Source organism: Choloepus didactylus, chromosome 21 (assembly GCF_015220235.1).
Source record: "Choloepus didactylus isolate mChoDid1 chromosome 21, mChoDid1.pri, whole genome shotgun sequence".
In the NCBI taxonomy this organism is placed as follows: domain Eukaryota; kingdom Metazoa; phylum Chordata; class Mammalia; order Pilosa; family Megalonychidae; genus Choloepus; species Choloepus didactylus.
Window position 1 is genome coordinate 40,669,638 of NC_051327.1, and position 21,768 is coordinate 40,691,405.

General features: G+C 46.8%; 1 protein-coding gene across 1 annotated transcript; it reads right to left on the reverse strand.

Moving 5' to 3' along the window:
* Positions 1-1,276: 1,276 nt before the first annotated feature.
* Positions 1,277-21,768, reverse strand: PLA2G10 (phospholipase A2 group X). Its single transcript, XM_037814705.1, has 4 exons — positions 21,678-21,768; positions 18,409-18,559; positions 16,622-16,728; positions 1,277-1,464 (listed from the first exon to the last, which is right to left on the reverse strand). The coding sequence occupies exons 1-4, from the start codon at positions 21,766-21,768 to the stop codon at positions 1,322-1,324; spliced, it is 492 nt and encodes a 163-aa protein (XP_037670633.1). The 3' UTR covers positions 1,277-1,321.

Consider the following 21,768-nt stretch of genomic DNA (forward strand, 5'->3'; position numbering starts at 1 on the left):
CTTGTACTTGGTCAACACTCGTGACCTGCTGGAGTCTCCGGTGGGGTACTGGACCTGGGGACGCTCTGTGCCTTACTTGCACATCCTCAGTCTTGGGGTTCCTATTGGTCTCATCTTCACGTCATTGAGCAGGTGCTGAGGGGCACTGGAGCACTGACCACAGGTTGTGAGATGCTGAGCCCAGCACTGCCCCCACCTTGTGGCCTTCCACAGTCACCACACTCTACTCACGCCCTGCTTCACAGATAAGTAGTACCCGGATCTGCCCTGGGGAGGAGGGCAGGCAAGGGTTGGCCTAGAGCAAACGGGCTGGGCTGGACTCCTTATCAGCAGGAGGGAGGAGCACAGTTAGAGCCCGGCACTGTGGCCCTGCCCCTCTCTTCCCGCCCTCTACCCTCTCACCAACCCTAGCAGGCTTAGGTGGGCTGAATGGGACTGTCTAGAATGTTCAGACCCTTTGGTGTAAGAATTCCACTTCTGCAAATTTGGGCAAAGGAATAATAAAAAGATGGGGTGGGGGGTAAAGATTTATACACAAGAATCTTCATCACAGCAATAATTGCTAAAAACAGGAACTATCCCCAATATCCAAATCTACAAAATGGTATCTAATTCAGCTATTTAAAATGAAGTTTCCAAAAAAAATTTTTTTAATAACATGGAGAAAAGCTTATGAAAATCATAAAGTATGGTCTCAACTACATTTTAAACAAATATAGAAAAGACTGACCGACAGCATATGAAAATACTAAGAATGGTTATTCTGGATTGTGGGAAGGAGGGCGATATTTTTTTCTGCTTTATATTTCTCCATAGTTCCCTTTAAAAAACAAACAATGAATATGTACTACTTTTGTAATCAAGAAATACATTTTAATTTTGGAGTTAGGGTGGAGTGGATTGGGGAATAAATAACTCTTTCTTAAGCTTATTGCCACATGAGCTTCCAGAGAGCAGACGTCACGGGGCCATCTGGTTTACTGCTGGGTTCCAGAGCCTAGAGAAAGGCCAGGCACTTAAAAAATAGATGTTTGTTCATATTTGACCACCCACTGTCAGGAGCAGGTTGGCGAATCTCAGAAATATTACCAAACCCAGGACAGGCACGAACTGTTTATGAAACAGGTGTGGGGCTTCTGACCTTAATCAAACTGGAAACCAAACAGGCTCCAGCCCTGAGTTCCAGGCCAGCAGAGAAAGCAAACATTCACCAACTATCATTTGGCCTCAGTTCCCTCCTGCAGAGAACTGAAGGTCATTGTTGATCACTGACAAGGGAGTTTTATTTCATTGGGCAAAAGGACATTTCGAGTCAGATTAGTCAGTCACACTTGGGCGAGTCCCACTCACATAAGAAATGGGGGTAGAATAAGTGCTTTAAGTTGTATTCCGCTTGGGCTAAGCAGTGAGCTGCCTCCTGGTCGCACTTGCAGATGAGTTCTTGGCATTTGTTCTCTGCCGGTCCTGGAAGAAGTGGGGAAACTGAGGTTAGGGCACGGACCTGCAGAGTCTCGAGGATAAACACAATGGAAGCCAATAAAGCTGGAGGCAGGACGAGTCATAAATTGCATTTGCGTTGCACTTTCCAGTTCATTGCGTGAACTCGATCCACAAGGAAACTCCCGGAGGGAGGTGGTTATCTCCCTTTAGAAAAGGACATTGAAGTTGCCAGGGAAGTGTTTTCAAATGGAGAGTCCAAAGTCCTTACAAACTTTTGGCTTCTCTTCTACATCAATAATAAACTATTTGACTTGGGGATCCATTTAGATAAGAGGGTGTCTTGGAATCAGCCAGGCCGGGGTTTGGAATGCCTGCTCTGATACTTCCCAGCTGTGCGAACTTGCCTAACCTTTCCGAGCCTAAGTCCTATTTAAAATGGGGGCATCATCCATTCTGCGGGGCTACTGGGCAGCCGGAGTGAGAACAACAGGTGAAGTGCCCAGCAAGAGCTTGGCCCGGGACAGGACAGGCACTCAACCAGTGCCACATTTCTCTGCCTCCCTTCTCCAAGTTTCTCTTGGATGCTTCTTGAAGAAAACCAGCTTATTTTTAGGATTGAGCATGTATTCTATCTATCCCTTCCATCGTGCATGGGTCACCACCTAAAGATGTGTCCTTCCATCCTGGGAATTCCACTACTAGAGATTCATTCCTTTGCATTGCAAAGTTTGTGGCCTTCAAGACATACCTTATTAACCGAGAAGGTATAATGCCTTTAAGAGCGGTGGTTATGCCACTTAACCGGGCCACATACTGCCTTTTAGTGTAGGTTTTAAATTATTCACATAAATGAAAAAAGAAAAAAAAAAAGACACTATTAAATCCTTCCAAATTCACTCAAGAGGCCCAGTGGCCTTGGAGTTGACCAGCCCTGTTCCAGATTTAGTCGCTGTGTATCTCTCGACACATCTCTTCACCCTTCGCAGACTCACTTTCCTCCAGGGAAAAGTGGGGTTGCCAACAGAGCCTACCTTAGTGTAAGGGCTGATGAAGAGAGGAAAAGAGACCAAGCAGAGCATTCAGTAGGTGCTGAGTCAGCAACAGCTGACGGCCGAAAGCCGCCAGGTAACCTCTAATGGCCCCCTCTTAAAATGTCCAAGTTCCTGGGAGATCCCAGGGAGATGGAGTGTCAGAAAGTTCATCAGCTTCCCTCCCAGGACACCCACACGGAAAACCTCCACAGGGCTTGGGGGCACCAGGAGGGGTGAGGTGATGGGTGGGTTGTGTCGAGCAGGGAGGCAGGGAGCCTGGGCACCCATGTGACAAGGACAGCCCCCAATGGCCATCATCTTTCCATCACCTTTCCAGGCCCCGTCCTAAGCCAAGTCACCCGAAGGTTCTTACGTACACAGCCAGGCCAGCAGCAGCCGCAACATCGTTGCTTTAAATGTTTTTTATTTAAATATTTAATATTATAACTTCTGATTAAAATTTTTTAATCTAAACTTTTAATTTAAACTTTAAAATTTAAATATTAAAATTTTTTAATATTAGTAAAATATTTATTTAAATAAGTAAATTTCAATAAATACATCCTATCAACTACCATAAATGGAAAAAACAAAAATTCATATAAACCCACACAGCAGGTGAACTCACTGCCACCCCGCCCAAGTGGGACTTGACTCCCAGGGGTGTAAAGCTCCCTGGCAACGTGGGACATGACTCCCAGGGATGAATCTGGACCCAGCATCATGGGATTGAGAACACCTTCTTGACCTAAAGTGGGAAGTGAAATGAGACAAAATAAAGTTTCAGTGGCTGAGAGATTTCAAATGGAGTCGAGAGGTCCCTCTGGGGGGCATTCTTATGTGCTATAGAGATATCCCTTTTCAGTTTTTAGTGTATTGGAATAGCTAGAAGGAAGTACCTGAAACTGTCGAACTGCAACCCAGTAGCCTTGATTCTTGAAGATGATTGCATAACTATGTAGCTTCCATGGTGTGACTCTGATTGTGAAAACCTTGTGTCTCATACTCCCTTTGTCCAGTGTATGGACAGATAAGTAGAAAAATGGGGACAAAAACTAAGTGAAAAAATAGGGTGGGATGTGGGAGATGGAATCTTTTGGGTGTTTTTTTTTAACTTTTATTTTAATTTTATTATTATTTTGGGAGTAAGAAGAATGTTCAAAAGTTCATTCTGGTGATGAATGCACAATTATATGATGGTATTGTGAATAGTTGATTGTACACTGTGGATGATTATAAGTAAGGTATGTGACTATATCTCAATAAAATTGTATTTTAAAAAAAAGCAAACTTCGAAGTAGAATGATAACATAATTGAATTGAACACACTCGGACTCTTGTCCCCTGTTACTTTTACTTCTGATAAGCATTATATATGTTGCTAATAATGCCTGATAATTACACTTTTAGAAAGAGAGTTTAACCAATAAATCAACTAAGCTGAAAAAGCAAACAAAACAACCACCAAAAAGAAAGAAAGGAAAAAAGAAATGAAGGAAGGAAGGAAGGAAGGAAAAGATAGAAAGGCAGCAAAGATAAAGTTCTAGTATTAAATTCTAGTCACATGCCATTGCCTGCCAGAAGGCTGCAAATGGAGGTGTCTTGGTTTTAGTTAGACCAGCACAAAACTGATGCTTCCTCCTTGTCCAATTGGAAAAATTAATAGAGGAGTGAAAGCGAAAGCCTTTCTCACTTAAATTCTTTTATTGAGCTTCTGACACCTTGAGGAAAATTATTTGGTGGCATGGTGGGGGGAGGGGGGAACAAACACAAACATCCCCAACTCCAAAAGTTGGTGTTTAAACACTCTGCAAACTGCCTCAGTTAAAATCCTTTAAATGGATAATAATAAAAGTGGCAATCACGGGAGCTGGTATTTATTGAGCAGTTACATGGGGCCAGGTCCCGGGAGAGGGTCTGGGGGGTCGTCGCATGATAGGGTCCTCTCAGGATTACAGGCCAGAGATCCAGGAAGGTGTGAGGGCCCAGGGCTGGGATCCGGCTCAGCCTCCTCCCCCCTCCCTCCTCCGTCCTGCCTCCTCCCTCCTCCCTCCTGCCTTCTCCCCCCCATATCAACCCCTCCCGTGGCACAGTGGAGAACAGGCTGTCAAGTCACCACTCACACAGCTCCTGTTCATAACCGAGGATTGTTTAATTGTTTTAATGGTGTGGGAAACAGTTTAGACTTAGGACAAAACTAAGGAATGCCAAATTTATTGCCCTATTTTTTAAAATTAAGGGAAACCCACCAAAATGTTAACCAACTGTCCTACTCTGAGCTGGATTTTTCTCATGCTGAAAAAATCAATTTTATTAACAACATTTAATAAAACCTTCCATTACTATTCAAAGGATTAATTTACGTTATTGGTTGGAGGGGGCGGGGCGGCTGGTGGCAACTCTAGGCCCCGCCCCCTCTCTAATTTTCATCTGCCCTCCCCCCCCACCTCCAGCTTCCACAAAGAAACAACAATTTACGTTTTGAGAAACTTTCCTTGTCATGCAAATGTCCCTTCACAATAAGGCCCCTAAACTCCCTTTGGGGTGTCCCCTCTCACATAAACTCTAGAGGTGTCTCAAACACTCTGATGTGCAATTCTAGGACTTGACGCTAAAAACCTCTCACACATGCACAAAGGTTTATGAACAGTGATGTTCTCTGCAACCCTATATAGACATGGATGGGGAAGTGGTCAGATACGGTACATTCAGGCCACAGACCAGGGGTCCTCCATTGCAGGCTAGTGCGCCTTCAGGGGGACATTCGACTGTGTCTGGAGGCATTTTTGATTGTCACCACTGATGGGCAGTCCTGATATCTAGTGGGTGGAAGCCAGGGGTGCTGCAAACCTCCTACAGCGCACAGCACAATCCCCTGCAATGAAGACTTAACCCGGCCCTAAATGTCAATCGTGCCAAGGCTGTGAACCCTTCCACAGGCTACCATCTAGCTTTAAAAGAATGAGGTGGACTCTAGGTCCAAGACACAGTGCACAGTGGAAAATAAAAAGGAAGATTATAAAATAGAGCCAGTATGATCGGATTATTGCAGTAAATATGTAACTATGTTAAAACACACACACACACACACCCTGAAAAAAAATCTGGAGAAAGAGATGCCAAACTTTTAACAGAAATTAGTAAATAATGGTGAATATGTTTTGAACATGAATAAGGTTCTATGTTATATTTCTGTTATGTTTGAATATTTTTACGACAAGCATATATTAGGTTTGAATCAGAAAAAACATATTGTGGTAGATTAAATCATGTACCCGAACAAAAGAACATGTTCTTAATCTGCCTTCCTGTGGATGTGATCCCGTTTGTAAATAGGAGCCTTTGAATCAGTTCAAGTGTGGACTCATATGCGAACAGGATCTACTATATCCTGTTCAGCAGTGGTCCAAATGAATCGAAGTGACGGGAGTCCTGGAAGCATAAGCATGTGTCACTCTTGAACACTTAATACTGCCATGTACATTTCCCAAGAGCAAGGATATTCACTTAGATAACCACCTTAAGTGCAATTATCAAGTTTAAGAAATTTAATATTGATATAAAGCTCACAGTCATATTCCAGTTTTTTCATATTTCCAATAACGTCCTTATGAGCCTTTTCTCCTCTCTTACTAGATTCCATCCAGGATGATGTATTACATTTAATTGTCATTGTCTCTTTAGTTGCTCTTTTTTGTTGTTAAATTTTGGAAACATATATACAACATAAACTTGCCCATCTCAACTGCTGCCCACCATACCACTCAGTGGAACTAATCACATCCACATGTTGCAGTACCCTCAGCACTTCCCATTACTAAAATTTTCCCATCTCCCCAAAGAGAAACCCTACACCCATTATTCATTAACTACCCATTCCCCCTGCCCCTGGCCCTGGCAACCTGTACTCCACTTTATCTACGAGCTTGCATATTCTGCAATATTTTCTTTGTAGCTACAATGGGGCTTAAATTTAGCTTTCTAAATCTATAACAATCTCATTTGCTTTGATACCCACTCAATTTCAATAGTATATACAGATTACGTGCCTAAACCCCTCAACCCCACACACCTTTATGAAGTCCTTGTCAGAAATTACATGTTCATACAGTATGAGTCCAAAACCACTCATTTATCACGACATTTTATGCATTTGCCTTTTGGATCATGTAGGAAGTAAAAAGTGGAGTTACAAACCAAAAGTCCAATAGTGCTGGTATTTATATTTCCCCATGTTGTTACCCTTACTGGGGATCTTTATTTCTTCATGTGGCTTTGTATTGTCTGTTCTCCTTTCCTTTCAGCCCATAGAACTCCCTTCAGCATCTCCTGTAGGATGGGTCTAGTGGTGATGAACTCCCTCTGTTTTTGTTTATCTAGGAATGTCCCAATTTCTCTTTCATTTTTTTTTTTTCCAGTATCACATTCATAGGGTGAGGCAACATACTGTTAAAAACATTTATAAGAGGCAATGTCCATATGGGTAAAAAACCTCCCAGAGATATTCTGGGTATACACAAATATTCATAGCCCCCCCCTTCTATCATATACATACATATACACACTAATACTAGCTACCACAAACACTGTTGTGCACCTTACTTTTCTTTCCTCTTAATGACAGATCTTGGAGATTGGTCTATATTACTTTCTTTCTATCTGTATCTATCTATCTATCTATCTATCTATCTATCTATCTATCTATCTATCATCTATCTATCTCATTCTTTTTCATAGTTGCATAATATGGCTGTATCTACCATAATTTACTCAACTAGTTCCTTATCAACATATGGTAAGATGTGTTGTTTAAACAAAATGTGTTAAAGGCTTTGCACACCAACTGTGCATATTTTTTCCCCCTCAACAAAACTTTTCAGATTTCACTCTTTATATATCCTCTAAGCAACTATGACTTGATGATTGATACTTGTTTGGGTTTAAATGTAAGAGTGTTTCATCTTAGCTCATTTCTTTTGTTTTTCTAAGAGATCATAAGGCTTTAAAGTCGTAAAACTAGATAAATGGGCACAAGCGAAGTTCAGTCACAAGGTTTTTACAATCACAAGGGCACAAGATAAAGGCTACAAAATCGCTATCAGAGATCAAGGCAGCTGATTACAGTTCAGGTTTCAGGTGTTTCCCTCTGTCTACTCTAATAAACCAGAAAGTAAAAAGGAAGATCTAGATGACTCAGTAATCATAATCAGCCCTTGAATCCTAACTTCTCAGTTACAATTCCTCCCTCTCATTTGATAATTTTCCCTCAATCTTGAGGGATATCTGGGCGATGACTCTTCTAATTTCTTCATGCTGAGAAAAAGGACGTCCACATGACGGGGCAGAGGAATGAAAGTGGCTGTTATTCTTGGAGACTGGTGCTGCTGGGTTTCAGAGCTTATCTAGCACAGGAACAATCCTGAGGCTTTAAGTCTTTCACACAGCCCAGGTGACCAGGCCAGAGACTGCCCAACAGGTGCACAATCACTCCATCCAACCTTCCCAAACTCGTAAACTCTTTAACCAACTTGCAGTCACTGGAGTGGGAGAAGAGTCATGTGTGAGGCTCCAGAGGGTGGGGCAGTGACTATTCCCAGTTGCTCAATATCTCAAGGCTTCATCTGTAAAAGGGGTGGTATGGAATTCACTTACATACCCACAAGATAGTGCTTTCCTCTGATGTGTCACCTTGGACTAGTCACTTCATCTCTCTGGAGCTAAGTGTCTTCGTGTTTTAAATCTGCAGCATCCCAGCTGCTTCCTGCAGTTACCGCTGGGGCTGCCTGTCTCATTCCGTGCGTAAACTCATTTCACAGGCCAGAAAAATAATGTCTTCTCTCCTTTATTTTTTTTAAAAATCGGTTTAATTGAGATATATTCACACACCATACAATCATTCATGGTGTACAATTAACTGTTCACAGTACCATCATATAGCTGTGCATCCATCACCCCAATCTATTTTTGAACATTTTCCTTACACTGGAAAGAATAAAAATAGGAATAAAAAATAAAAGTAAAAAAGAAGACCCAAATCATCCCCCCCCTTCCACCTATTTTCATTTAGTTTTTTTCCCCATTTTTCTACTCATCCATCCATACACTGGATAAAGGGAGTGTGAGCCACAAGGCTTTCACAATCACACTGTCACCCCTTATAAGCTACATAGTTATACAATCGTCTTCAAGAGTCAGGGCTACTGGGTATTTACTTCTAGCTATTCCAATACACTAAAACCTAAAAAGGGTTATCTATATAGTGCATAAGAATGCCCACCAGAGTGACCTCTCAACTTCATTTGAAATCTCTCAGCCACTGAAACTTTATTTTGTTTCATTTTGCATCCCCATTTTGGTCAAGAAGATGTTCTCAATCCCACGATGCCAGGTCCAGGTTCATCCCCAGGAGTCATATCCTGCATTGTCAGGGAGATTTACACCCCTGGGAATCAGGTTCCACATAGGGGAAGGGCAGTGAGTTCACCTGCCGAGGTGGCTTAGCTAGAGAGAGAGAGACGGCCACATCTGAGCAACAAAGAGGCACTCAGGGGGAGACTCTTAAGCACAATTATAAGCAGGTTTAGCCTCTCCTTTGTAGTAATGAGCTTCATAAGAGCAGGCCCCAAGATAGAGGATTCGGCACATCAAACTGTCAGTCCTCAATGTTTGCGAGAATATCAACAACCATACAGGTGAGGAAGTCCAACACTTCTGCATTTTCCCCCAGTTTCTCAGGGGGGGCCTGCATATATTTTTTTATTCTCTGACCAAATTACTTTGGGATGTGTCGCTATTACACACTAACCTGTACAAACCTACCAGATCTCACTTCCTGTTCAAAGTTCCATGTAATTATGATGTTTGAACAAGCTGTACAAGTTAAATTGTTCAGTATACTACAGAAAATATAAATCCTACACCAAAGAAACATCTCTTCCATTGGTCTCACAAGAAAGTTGAAGTTTTAAAACACAGTCAGTATTATCCTTTACCCTTTGGCCTGATTTGTCTTAGTCCTAACCAAATCTGCCTCATTCATATCTCTAATTGAAGTCTGGGCTCTTTTTCAGCATTTTAAACAGTTGCTGTATGCGCTAATACTGACATTCATATCTGCTGAGCGCTAGCTTTGAGTTTCAGGTGTCACACAGATACCTAAAGTTCCAGAGACCGATCAGGTTATAGACAAAGGGATCAGCATCTCCGAGTTTGGAGATAACCATTACACTTCAGGAATAGATGTGACAGCTGTAAGAGCTTACAATCTAGGGGCCATTACAATAAGCGTTCCCCTGTTAAGCTGTGCTCTAAGATTCAATTCTGAGTTTATACATTGTAATTAGTCCATACTGGTGAGGCATTATAGTGTTTGCCTTTGTTTCTGGCGTACTTCACTCAGAATACTGTTTACAGGATCCATTCACCTCTTTGCGTGTCTCACAGCTTCACTCCTTCTCATAGTTACTCAGTATTCCATTGTATGCATACACCACAGTTCACCATTCTGTTCCTCAGTCGATATAACCTTAGGCAGATCATGAATACTACCTCCATATCCCTTATTTTTGAAGGTCATTTTGCTGGTTATAGAATTCTTGGCTGGCAATGTTTTGTTTTCATCCTACTGCCTTCTTGCCTCCATGGTTTATGATGAGAAATAGCCACTTAATCTCACTGAGGCTTCCTTTCTTGCAGCTTTCAGAATTCTCTCTTCATCTTTGGTATTTGGTGGTTTGATTATAGTATGTTGTGGCATGAGTTGATTTGGGTTTATCCCCTTCATTGAGCTTCTTGCATGTCTTTCATTGCATTTGGGAAGTTCTTAGGCATTATTTCTTTGAATATTCTCTTGGCCCCTTTTTCTTTTTCTTTTTTCTCTTTCTGGGACTCTCACAATGTATATATTGGTTAAATTGTCCCATAGGTTCCTCAGGCTCTGTTCACTTTTCTTCATTCTTCTTTCTGCTCCTCAGACTAGGTGATTTCAATTGTCTTAGCTTCAAGTTCATGGATTCTTTCTTCTGCCAGCTCCAAACTGCTGTTGATCCCCCTCTAGGGAAGCCTGAATTTCTGTTACTGTGGTTTTCTACTCTGTTTGGTTCCTTTTCATAATTTCCATCTCTCTATCAATATTTTCTATATGTTCATCTGTTGTTTTCCTGATTTCCTTTAGCTCTCTGAGTATATAAAGGACCATTTTTAAAAACAGTCATTGTGTAGTATGTCCCAGGTCTGATCCTTCTCACTGATGGTCTCTAATGCTTTAATCTTTTCCTTTGCTTGGGCTGTTGCTTTCTGTTTCTCTATATATTTTGTAATCTTTTGTTGAAACCTGGACATTTTGATATTGTAATGTGTCATCACTAGAATTTAGCCTCTGAGGAATCTGTTGCTTAAGCTTGAATCCAGCTAGGTCTATAAAAGAGCTTTCCTTCAGTGCAATACCAGGAGTTAATACACACACACACACACACACACACAAAGAAGGAAAAACAGAAAACACCTTTCCCTGTCTTTACAGATTGACCTGTGCAAGTGCTCTCCTACAGAGCTTATCCATACAATGAGTTAAGAGAAATAACTCAAGGCCTAAAGTTAGGGGCCTCCTTGATACTTTATGCACATGTATCTTGTCTTGGGCATGTGTCTTTGTCCCTGGACTTTCCCCCATTACCATGGATACAAATGTCCCCTCTTTCCTAGGAAATAGTCCCCTCAAGGTCAGGGCATTGTAGGGTCTGTGCTATATAACCAGCCAGCCCTTGTCCCAGGCAACACCACTTGACTGCTCTCCCACATGTTCTGTAGGAGAGCTCTGTGAGCTGCCTTCTACATGCAGGGCAAGTTCTGGGGTTGCGAGCCTGTGATGAATACCCTGACTCAGTCCCTCAGGCTGCCACCAGGCAGATTAGGCCAAACATACATGCTCCCGTCAGTACGTGTCTGACGGTTACTCTGCTCCCTCTGGAAACCCACAGTGGGGGCACAGGGCCAACTCTGGGCCGAGCCAGTGAGGGACAGAGAAGGGGCCAACCAGGGCACCACGAGATGCTGCTGCTTTAAGTTGCATTTTTCTTGATTTGGTGCTCACCCCATTACTGCAATCCTTTGACTATTTTCATAGAAAGATGAAAGATGTTTGAGAAAGATGTTTCTGCCAGTTCTTGCTGGTTGTTCAAAGCTTCTGGGGGAGGATGGAGCCCTTACATTTCTCATTCCGCCATCTTGATCTCACTTTTTAAAAATCAAAGTAAAATTCACATAAATTAAAATTCACCATTTTAACAAATTTAAAGATTATGATCAGTCAGTGGTACTTAGCATGTTCACAGTGTTGTGCAATTGCCACCTCTATCTAGTCCCAAAACATTTTCTTCACCCCATTAAGAAACCTGTACCCATCAGCAGTCACTCTTCATCCCCCAAAACCCCCAGCCCCTGGCAACCTCCAACCTGCTGTTTCTCTGAATTGACCTATTCTGGATGTTTCACAGAAACAGAATCATACAATATGTGTCCTTTTCTGCCTGGCTTCATTCACTCAGCATAACGTTTTTGAGGTTCACCCACGTCATAGCAGGGATCAGAACTCCACCTGCTGTATTTTTCAACAGCATGTTGATCAAAGCACTTGGCCCTCCCACCATGTGTTTTCCCATCTGCTGTCTGTCTGTCTGCTCTGACTACACTGCAGGGCCTGCTGCTCTGTTTCTCCCACCACTGACCACAAAGCATGGAGCCCAGGGTGGAGTGGACTCTCAAGAGTATTTGTTGAAAGCACGTAGAAAAGCCACACATTATTTCCAACTCTCACACAACCCCAGCAGCTAAGTTTTATTATTCCCATTTTACAGATGAGGAGAGTAAGGCTCAGAGGAAGTCAGTAACTCGTCCAAGGTCACGGAGCTGGGAAGGGCTAGACCAGGACTCCACACCAGAAACTCCTGACTCAATGCCTGTCTCTCCTTCCCGTACCACCCTCCCCTCCTCCCCAGGCAAGCGAGGTTCTCGCAAAGGCACGACTTGGTCCCGCTGCTCCGTGGCCTCAGGAACCCGATGGCACAACATTGTTCAAGGAGAATAAAAACTCGAAAGGAAAAATAGCTCCCAAGGGTCAAGTGGTGTGCTCATCACACTTACTTGAGGCCCGCAGGTAAATATTATATTATATAAATTATTTGAGGCCCACAGGTAAATATTATTATAGGCTTCTAAAAATTTTAATATTTAAGTCAGGCCCATAAATGGAAACTGGGCCAAACCTGTCATTAAAAAAACAAACAAAAAAATACACAAGTATGCTCAGAATATCTCCAAACAGAATATTTTTAGCCAAAAGTGCATAGTAGATATTTTGGTTCTTTCAGTTCCTTTCATTTGATTCAGGGAGGGGAGTTCTGAAAACAGGCAAGGACTCCACCAGAAAACACACTAAGAAATATTTCACGAACACTGTTTTCTCGTGGTTAGGCCCAAGTGGAACACGCAGGTTGGAGGAAGGAGAAAAAGATCACTAACAGATTTTCTGTTCAGACCCCATTTCACCTCTTCTCTACTCACACCGGAGGGGAGAAGTTTGGAATAGGGAGTGCGCCTTGGAGTGGGCACACCACCACCATTTTTGGCACGCCACTTCCTCTCCCTGGGCCTCAGTTTCCCCATCTCTAAATGAGATACTGCATGTCCATATTAATTCAGCTTTGCTCTGATGCAACTTGTGGCCGAGTCCTAATGATTGATACTGATGATGTGACTGGAAATCCATGCATATCTGGAAACATCCTGCTGGTCAGCCTTAGGAGAGCCTCCTTCCCTCCATAGCAGATTTCCCAGAGGAGACCTGCTGGGTGCTCAGGTGCTCGGATGCTCGGATGCTCGGTCCTCTCTAGTGGAGGGAACAGTGAGCAGAGAGCTTGGACCAGGATGGGAAGAGGGAGGAGGGCAGCAGGGAGGGAGCCCCAGCCAATCCCTCCACTCCGCTTAGCACACTGCAGTTTCCAAACCTTTTTTTCATCTGCGCAGCACCCATCTTCCAGGTAAGGGAAACTGAGGTTCAGAGAGGGCGAGTCTCCGGCAAGAGAAGCGGCCGTCCATCCTGCCCCCGGCTGTTCTGTCCACGGGCCCCCCAGTCCTCCCCGGGTCACTGCCGGCTCCTCGGACAAGGCAGCACCGTGGCCCCCAGACCCCAGACTTGCCTCCATTTGGCCTCTATTTCCTCGCTTCCTGTTTTTCTCTAAATTGAGGTGGCTTTTGAGTTAAATTTATTTCTGAAAGGAAACTGTACATGGGAAAACACCATTGTCAGAAGGGAATCTTAAAACTAGTGCCTCCCTCCTTTTCTCATTGCTTTGTTTTAAATTCCAAGGTTGCACTGAGAGACTCGCCATTTCTAACTGCAGTTTTGTTTTCCTTTTGTTCTTTTGTTTTTTGCTTTTTTTCTTTTCATTTTCTTTTGTTAAGTGGCTGGTGGCATGAAACGGATATTATTGTGTTAGAATGGATTATGGGCCAATTATCCTCATTAAATACATATGGCTGTGGTTAGAAATAAATCTAGCTAGATAGAGAAAGACAGGAAGGAAGAATTTTCTAAATGACAGAATTGAATGAAGGTTTAGAAACTGTTCTTGGCAAAGTTTGGAAGACTCTTTGTTAAAAAAGGAGCAGCAACTGCTAAAGAGGAGTGAAAGCTAAAGAGGCACCAAACTGAGACTTTCTCCTCCAGGGTGGTTAGAAGGATTAAAAGAACTGAAAGAGAAATAACTTTCTGCTGCTAGGCTCAGGATTATTTAAGTGTTCATATACTTCCCCAAATCCTGTGGCTCACACACCCCACACTTGGGGGGATACAGCAGACTGTCATTCTCCCTGGAGGTTCTGGGGTGGGTCATTTCTTCAAGAGACATTTAACGACATTTACTAAGCATGACACACAATGTCATGGTCCTTGTGCCCCCAGGACAAGTGGGCCTGATTTCTGTCCCCAACTTACTGATGAGGAAACCGAGGGTCCGAGGCAATAGGGCTTGCGCAAGGCCACGCATGAGAATCCAAAATTTGTCTAAATCTGAATCACTGATGGGCCATTGACCACTGGGCCAGGACTCACAAACTCAGTGTGAATGAGAAAAGCAAAGGGGGTCCATCAAACTCAGCAGCACTCTCCATTTTGACAAATACATAGCTCACTCCCCTTTTCTTTCAAACATACAGCCTTTCGGTTTACTTTCTGTTTTCCTAGTTTTGTTAGAAATATCTCTTTTCCATAACAAAATCAGTAATGCAAAGGTAAGAAAATATGGTAATTGACACTTGATCTTAATGTCAGATGGACGATAGGGCATGGTGGGGACTGGGGCAGGGGGGTGGGCACAGGCCCTGAATCCAAGGGCAGCTTCTCTCACCTCCAGCCAATTACTGCCATGTGGGTCTGATGTTTGAGCCTTAGTTTTCCAAGGGAAACTAGAAATTCAAAAATTCTGACATTTTAAAAATGTGAACTAGACTGATTTTTTCTACCTTTAATTTTGAAATAATTTCAAACTTATAGAAAAGTTGCAAGAACTGTACAAAGAATTTCTGTTTACTTCTCATCAATATTCCCAAATGTTAATGTTTCCCATCATTGCTCTATATTCCCCTTCCTCTCCTTGTTTCCCCCGAACTATTTCCAACTAAGTTGCAAACTTGTGTCCCACCATCCCGAATTATGTTAGTGTTTGTCCCTACAACCAGTAAGACTCTCCCACATAACCATCAAAAGTAAAAAATAACACTGATATGTCACTTCCATCAAATCTCCAGATTCCATTCAGCTTTCACCAATTGTCCCAGTTATATCTTTTTCAATAAAAGGACCCAGGTCATAATCATGACTGTATTCAGTTGCCATTTCTTTTTTAGAATCCTTGGTGATTCTAAAATAGAATGATTTTTTAAATATTGGCTCAAAATGCTCTTCCAAGCAGTGTGCAGGTAAAATAAAACATCTGCCAGCCAACACAGCCCAAGGGCCTCCAGCCCATTTTTAGAGAAGGGACAGTGGTCTAGGGAGGAAGGTGTTTCCTGGGGTCCCCTGCTGTGTGGGGCAGGCTAGCCCCAGAGCCCTGGCCGGTCCCTCTTGGGTCAGCCACAGGGAGGAAGGACCCTGCTCTCCACCCACCAGGCCAAGAGGAGCCAGCCCCAGCCTGAGAAGGGCTCCCTATGGGGCTGGAGGTGAGGAAATGAAGGGATGGGGCTTTCCTTTATTTTCCATTTTTTTTTCTGACATTTTATTGTTAAAATTTTCAAACACCCAGGAGAGATAAAAGAATTCTCCCAAGAGCATCTATATATCCACCATGCAGATCCCAACATTAACACTTTCCTTTATCACTTACTTCTTCATCGGTCCCTCCCTCTATCCCTCTAACTGTCCATCTTATTATTTTTTTTAATGCATTTTAAAGTAAATTGCAGACATCAGTACTCCTGGCTGTGTATTGCTTTTCTTCTCAGCTTTTAATTCACATGTAATTCCTGAAGATGGTCTCTTTTTAAAAAATGAAAACAATACACAGAACATGAAGTCCCCTTTCACCACCACTTCCCTCGACTTTATTCTGTACCTAGAGACACAGCCATCCTCACTTTGGAGTGTATTCTTACACATCTTTTCCTGAGCTTCGCATATGTCTATAAAGCCATGCAAAGAAGTATGGTGCTATTTTGTAAATTTCTGGTTTCTGCTTTTTAACACAAATGATGATGTACTCAACAAGTTGGTCTGTTTTTTTTTTTTTTTCTCCCACACATCTTTCCACATCAGCATCTGGTTCTACCTTACCTTATATGCAGGTTGCCATGTATTCCACACTGTGGAGGCATCGTGGGTTTATTAACATAACACCTTTCTGATGGATAGTTAGGTTTTTTATACCCGGTATCATTTCTATCTTTTTCCTTTTTGATAGACACTGAACAGGTAGTTTTTTTTTTTCTTTTTTAAGTGCTCAGTGTTAAAGATCACTTATATCAGGTGAACACTAGGGGTGGTCTATGGAGAGTTAGAAGCAACACTAAGTTATTATAGCAAGGGACAGAAGTCGCCTGGCTCTGCCAGGATGCCCGGGATGCTCGGGGTGGTGGGCGCGGGTGGTGCTGGGACTCACCGCACAGGACCTGCCTGTCTTGACACTGCCAGTCGTAGCGCTCCATCTTGGGACTGCAGCCGGCCGCCTCGGCCCGTGCGTAGCAGCAGTCGTGGTGACGACAGCACCTGTGGACCGCAGGCGACAGGACAGCAGGTGGGTGAGGCCAGAGCACCTCTCCCCTCCACCTTCCCCTGCCAGGCGACGGGGGAGTCAGGAGCCTCCAAGGGGCCAGCGTCCTCTGGCCCACGCCCTGTCCCTGAAAATCCCCATCTGCGGGATGCCCTGTGCTACCTCCGTCCCTTTGCCACTCATGTCTAGGCCCTGCGCGGGCTGACCCCTGCCCACTCGCCCCACTCTCACTGGCCTCCTCTCTGTTTCCAAACGGCCAAGCCCCTCTGCTTCCTGACTTTGCCCACTTTGTACCCTCTGCACGGGACAACTTCATCCCACTCTTCGTCTTTTAGGCCTCAGGTCAAGCACCAGGCCCCCACCCCCACCCCAGGATGAGGTCTTGGCCCCCCACCTCCCCAGGCCCTCTTGGATTCCTTGTTGCACCCTCTCATAAACCAGGCACCTTCTCTGTGGAGCAAAATGAGATACTCGTTAGGGAGGAGACTGAATCACGTCCGGCCTCTGCACAGATGGAGAGCTCCCTGAGGGAGGCCCCTGTCTGTCCTGTCCCTACTGGGCCCCCGGTGCCCAGCCCAGGGCCTGGTACATGGTAGGACCTCACTAAACACTTATCCTTGAACACTGCCCTGAGGCCTACCCACCAAGGCCCCGGAACCTGTCAGTCGACAATCACTCACTCATTCATTCACTGGTATTTTCTCCAGCCACCCATCAGCCCCTACTCTGTGTCAAGCCCTCAGCTGGGTGGGGGCACAGGGAGGTCAGCCAGAACCCCAACGCTGTTCTCACGGAGCCCCCACCAGACACTGCCTATATGGGGAGAGGTGCTGGGACGTGGGGTAAGCAGAGAGTATTTGGGGAGCCCAGAGGTGGTGCCAGGTCTAGCCGGGCATCAGGGAGGGCTTCCTGGAGGAGGTGATGCCTGAGCTGCATCTAGAGCCAGACAACCAGTGTGCGGGAGGGCAGGGCATGCATGGCCTGCAGCTGGAGGATCACAGGCAAAGGCTCAGCAGCAAGAAAAGGCCAGTTTGTCACCATCACATCCTCCAAGCTAGGAAAGAGGAGGCAAGCTGTGCACTCTGTCACCCACTGGCAGTGTGGAAATGGGCAGGGGGGCGCTACACCTCCCTGAGCCTCAGGGCACTCAGCCATAAAATGAGGACAGCATCGTGCTGGCCTCCAAGGATACTGTGGGGCTATGAGAGAAAGTCATAGAAAGATCTAAGTCTACAGCCTTGCACACAGAAAGCACTCCTCACGCAGCAGTAGAGCGCCAGGGTTAGAAGCAGGAACCCAGCCAGGCTGTCTGGGGTCAAATCCCTGCCACCGCTTCTTCTCCCCATGGGGCACTAGATACGTTACTTAATCTTCCCGTGCCTCAGTTTCCTTGTCTGTAAATAGGGTTGTTGTGAGGAACTCAAGGGGTGCTCAGTGCAGTTCCCAGCACACAATGCACCTGATCACCTTGGTGCTATTTTTGAGGCAGAGCAATCATCCTCTGGCCGCTGTGGGGTCAGTGGCTCCAAGGCTGGGTGCCTTGGCCACACTGATCTAGGAGGCCCTTTTACCTGCAAGACAGTCCTGCCTGCTGGGAGCTTCCTGGGCCAAACCCCGATCTCAGTGTTGGGGATTTCCTCACAGCCAAGGGTGGGGGGGCCTGAGCTGTCACTCACCAGTCAGTGGGGTCCCGGGGCAGGCCGCGGCCACCCAGGCCACAGTAGCAGCCATAGCTCATGTAGGCCAGCGGGGAGCGGATGCCAGCACACTGCAGGGTCCCTGCCAGCTCGAGGAGCCCCCGGCGGTGCACGTGCGACTTCCCGGAGGCTGGGGGGAAAGCAGAGGTCAGGGGATCAGGTCAGGGCCTACCCAGTCCTGGGGACAACTGCCTGCGAAGGGCCCGGCCACAGCAGCCTGATGGGTGGGGTTTGGGTCCTGCTTCTCCTGCTTCCTGGCTGTGTGACCTTGGACAAGTCACTCAGCTTTGCTCTGCAGCCATTTCCTATTCTGTGGAAGTTGGACCTCACCTTGTGGGATTAAGTGAGATAATGCACAGAACAGGTTCTAGCTGTGCTTATCATTACCCTGAGGCAGCCACAAAAGGGAAAATGGATTGCAGGCCCACAGCACGTGAGGGATCACACCACAGGGCCTTTGCACAGCCTGTCCCTCTCTCTGAAATGCCCTTCCCCGGCCCTGGTGAGATTTCACGCCAAGCATCAAATGTTTATCCAGTTCCCTGCGCTGGGTACTGGGCTTCAGGGTGAACTAAACAAAGTCCCTGCCACCCAGAAGGGCCACTCTGGGGGCACTTCCCAGACCCTGGGGGGCTCAGGGCACTTTGCATCTCCTCTTACTATCCATTCCATGCATGGCTTCTTCCCAGACTGGGAGGCCCCAGGGCCCAGCGATTTCTCTGGCTCCCAGTACAGCCCTGTGGACCGATGGACCCCTGCATCTGACAGGCGAGGAAGAGGAGGCCCTAGGCCCGGAAGGATGACCCCACAGTCACACAGCCAACCAGGACCTGGGCTGTGGTTCCTACCCAAGCTTCTGACTCCCAATCCAGTGCTCCTTCCTCCTTACCCCGTGACAGTGGTGACACAGTGGAGGGCACCCCGGGAGCTGCTGCTTGGGCTCAGGGGCCTCCAAACCCTGCCCGAACCTGGGCCTCCCGGAATCCCCCAGCAGCCCCTCTTGCTGATGTGGGCAACGAGTGCATGCTCCGGCGCTCGGTCAACAACAACGACAGCAACAGTAACAGTGAGGGGATGCAGGCACATCATCTCACGTCAACGTCACAGGCTCCTCATGGGCAGCTGCTGCCCATTTACAAATGGGGAAACTGAGGTTAAGAGCAGTCAAAGGACCAGAACCAGGTCGCAGGGCTGCTGAGTGGCAGAGAAGACACCCAGGCCTAGGCTCCTGAGTCCGGGACTGCTCGCAGCTGCTCCGGGCTTAAGGACCCAGATGAGATGAATACATGGCATTTGGTTGTTGTGTCTCCTCGTCTTTTTTCTTTTTTAAATCAGGTTTTCATCACACTGACTTTTTGAACAGTCCTGGCCAAAACTAAATCGTTTCCTCTTTTTTCCCTCAGGGTAAAATGTACCACACTGGTGTGGTGGAACAGAAATGAATCAAATACAGATAAAAAAGGTGAAAGTAACTTTAGTGGTAAAAGCTTCCAGCTTCCTCTCCAGGTGACAAATTCTCCCAGGAGGAGCCAAATTCTCTCAGCAGCCCCCACCTCTGCCTAACACCTTCCGTGGCTCCCACCGCCCTGGGATAATGCTCAGAGGTCTCACTGTGCCCCGAGGCCCTGCAGGAGCCAGGCCCTCCCACCTCTCCCACATCCTTTCTCTATGTACCCCCACGTGTGGACCCTCCATTCCACACCCCTGGAATCATTTCCCACTCCTCGAATTTTACCCCTATCACCTATGCCTACTGCTGGGAATGTCCCCGACCTCCCCCCACTCATGTGTCACTTCCCTGCAGAATCTTACCCCCCAGGGTCCTGCTGTCTGCCTGTGGGGGCACCCGCTCCAGCCCGGGCAGAGCCCCATAACCGCTGCACAGGGTGGACACCCAGGAAACACCCCTTGATCTTGACCATCGGCCACCCCACTCTAAGCACCCCCTGACAGGGCCCTAGCCCCAACTCTGCCCCCAAAACTGACCCTAGAGCTGCCTCCCACCCTGAGCTGACCTCTCCCTGGCATCTAATGGCCCTGGGCACAGCCCCCAGGAGGGCCCGGCATGGGACGGACACCAGCACTGGGTCGGGAACCAGGGAAACACTCCCTCCGTGCCAGCTGAGGTGGGGCAGGTCACGCCAGGGTCTGTTTGCCCCGCTCGCCCGTGGCGGCCACTGCTGGGAGTGCCGGGGCCACCTGGGTTTCCTGTGGGCCCGTGTGTGTGTGTGTGTGTGTGTGTGTGTGTGTGTGACCCTGGGTGTCCGGATCCGGGAGTATGTGTGTCCTTAGCAATGGTTCTGCGTGCATGTTTCTGGGTGTGCCTGTAAGTGTGTGAGCTTGTCCCTGTGGGCTGTCTTTGGTGGCTCTTCTCTGTGTCTCTTTGTATGCCTTGTGTGGCTGTCAGTGAATGAGTATATCAGCTGTGCAAACCTGGGTGCGTCTGTACCTATCTGTGTGCGCCACTTGTGTTTCTGCTGGAACATCTGGGTTTTGTATCTTTTTGTTGGTTGTGTGTGAATCTGCCACCTCTTTGGGGGTTCCTGAGTGTGAATTTCTGTGGGTGTGCTCCTCGCTGTGTCTGCATGTGTGTGTCTGTGTTCCTGTCCGTATGCATATGTGTGTGCCCCTCAGGGTGTCTCTGCCCATGTCTGCAGCGTGGGTCTGGGTGTGAGTGTGTTTGGAGACCCCTCACCTGTGTGCCCAGGTGCGTCTGGAGTGTCTGTGCCTGTGCGACCCGGTGCTTGATGTGTCTGGATATTTCCCTGTGAGTGCTCTGTCTGCGCACCCCAGAAGTGGCTCCCTTGGAGGCCCCCCCAGGGCTGGGTGAGAAGGGGACCACGTGTTCCCCTAAGGCTGGCCCCTGCTGCCCTGTGGCTCTCAGTAGCAGGTCCACCAGGTGGTCTCGCCTCAGGCCCCAGGCCTGGGGGGCTGGGGAGAGCTCCAGGTGGCTGAGAGGCTCCAGCCCAGGGGGCGTGAGGGGAAGGTCCTGGGTCCCTGGCGAGGTGAGTGAGCACGAGTTGGGGAGGGCAGGGGGAGAGGGCTCCAGCCCCCTGGGAAGGGAAGGAAGGAGTGGGTGGGCATCCCGAGGGAGGGCTGGGGCTGTAGGGCTCCGGACCCTGGGAAGGGCAGGAGAGCTGGAATCCTTGCCCCAATGGGTGGGGAGGCAGGGCTCCTGGGTTCCTAGGGAGGGTTGGGGAGGGGCTGGGGGCCGCGGGGGTCCCCGGAGGGGGCGGCCCCCCACTCACCTGCTCGGGGTCCCGGGCCCGGCAGGAGCGGCAGCAGCAGCAGCAGCAGCAGCAGCAGCAGCGCGGGCAGGCGCGGGGGCCGCGGACCCAT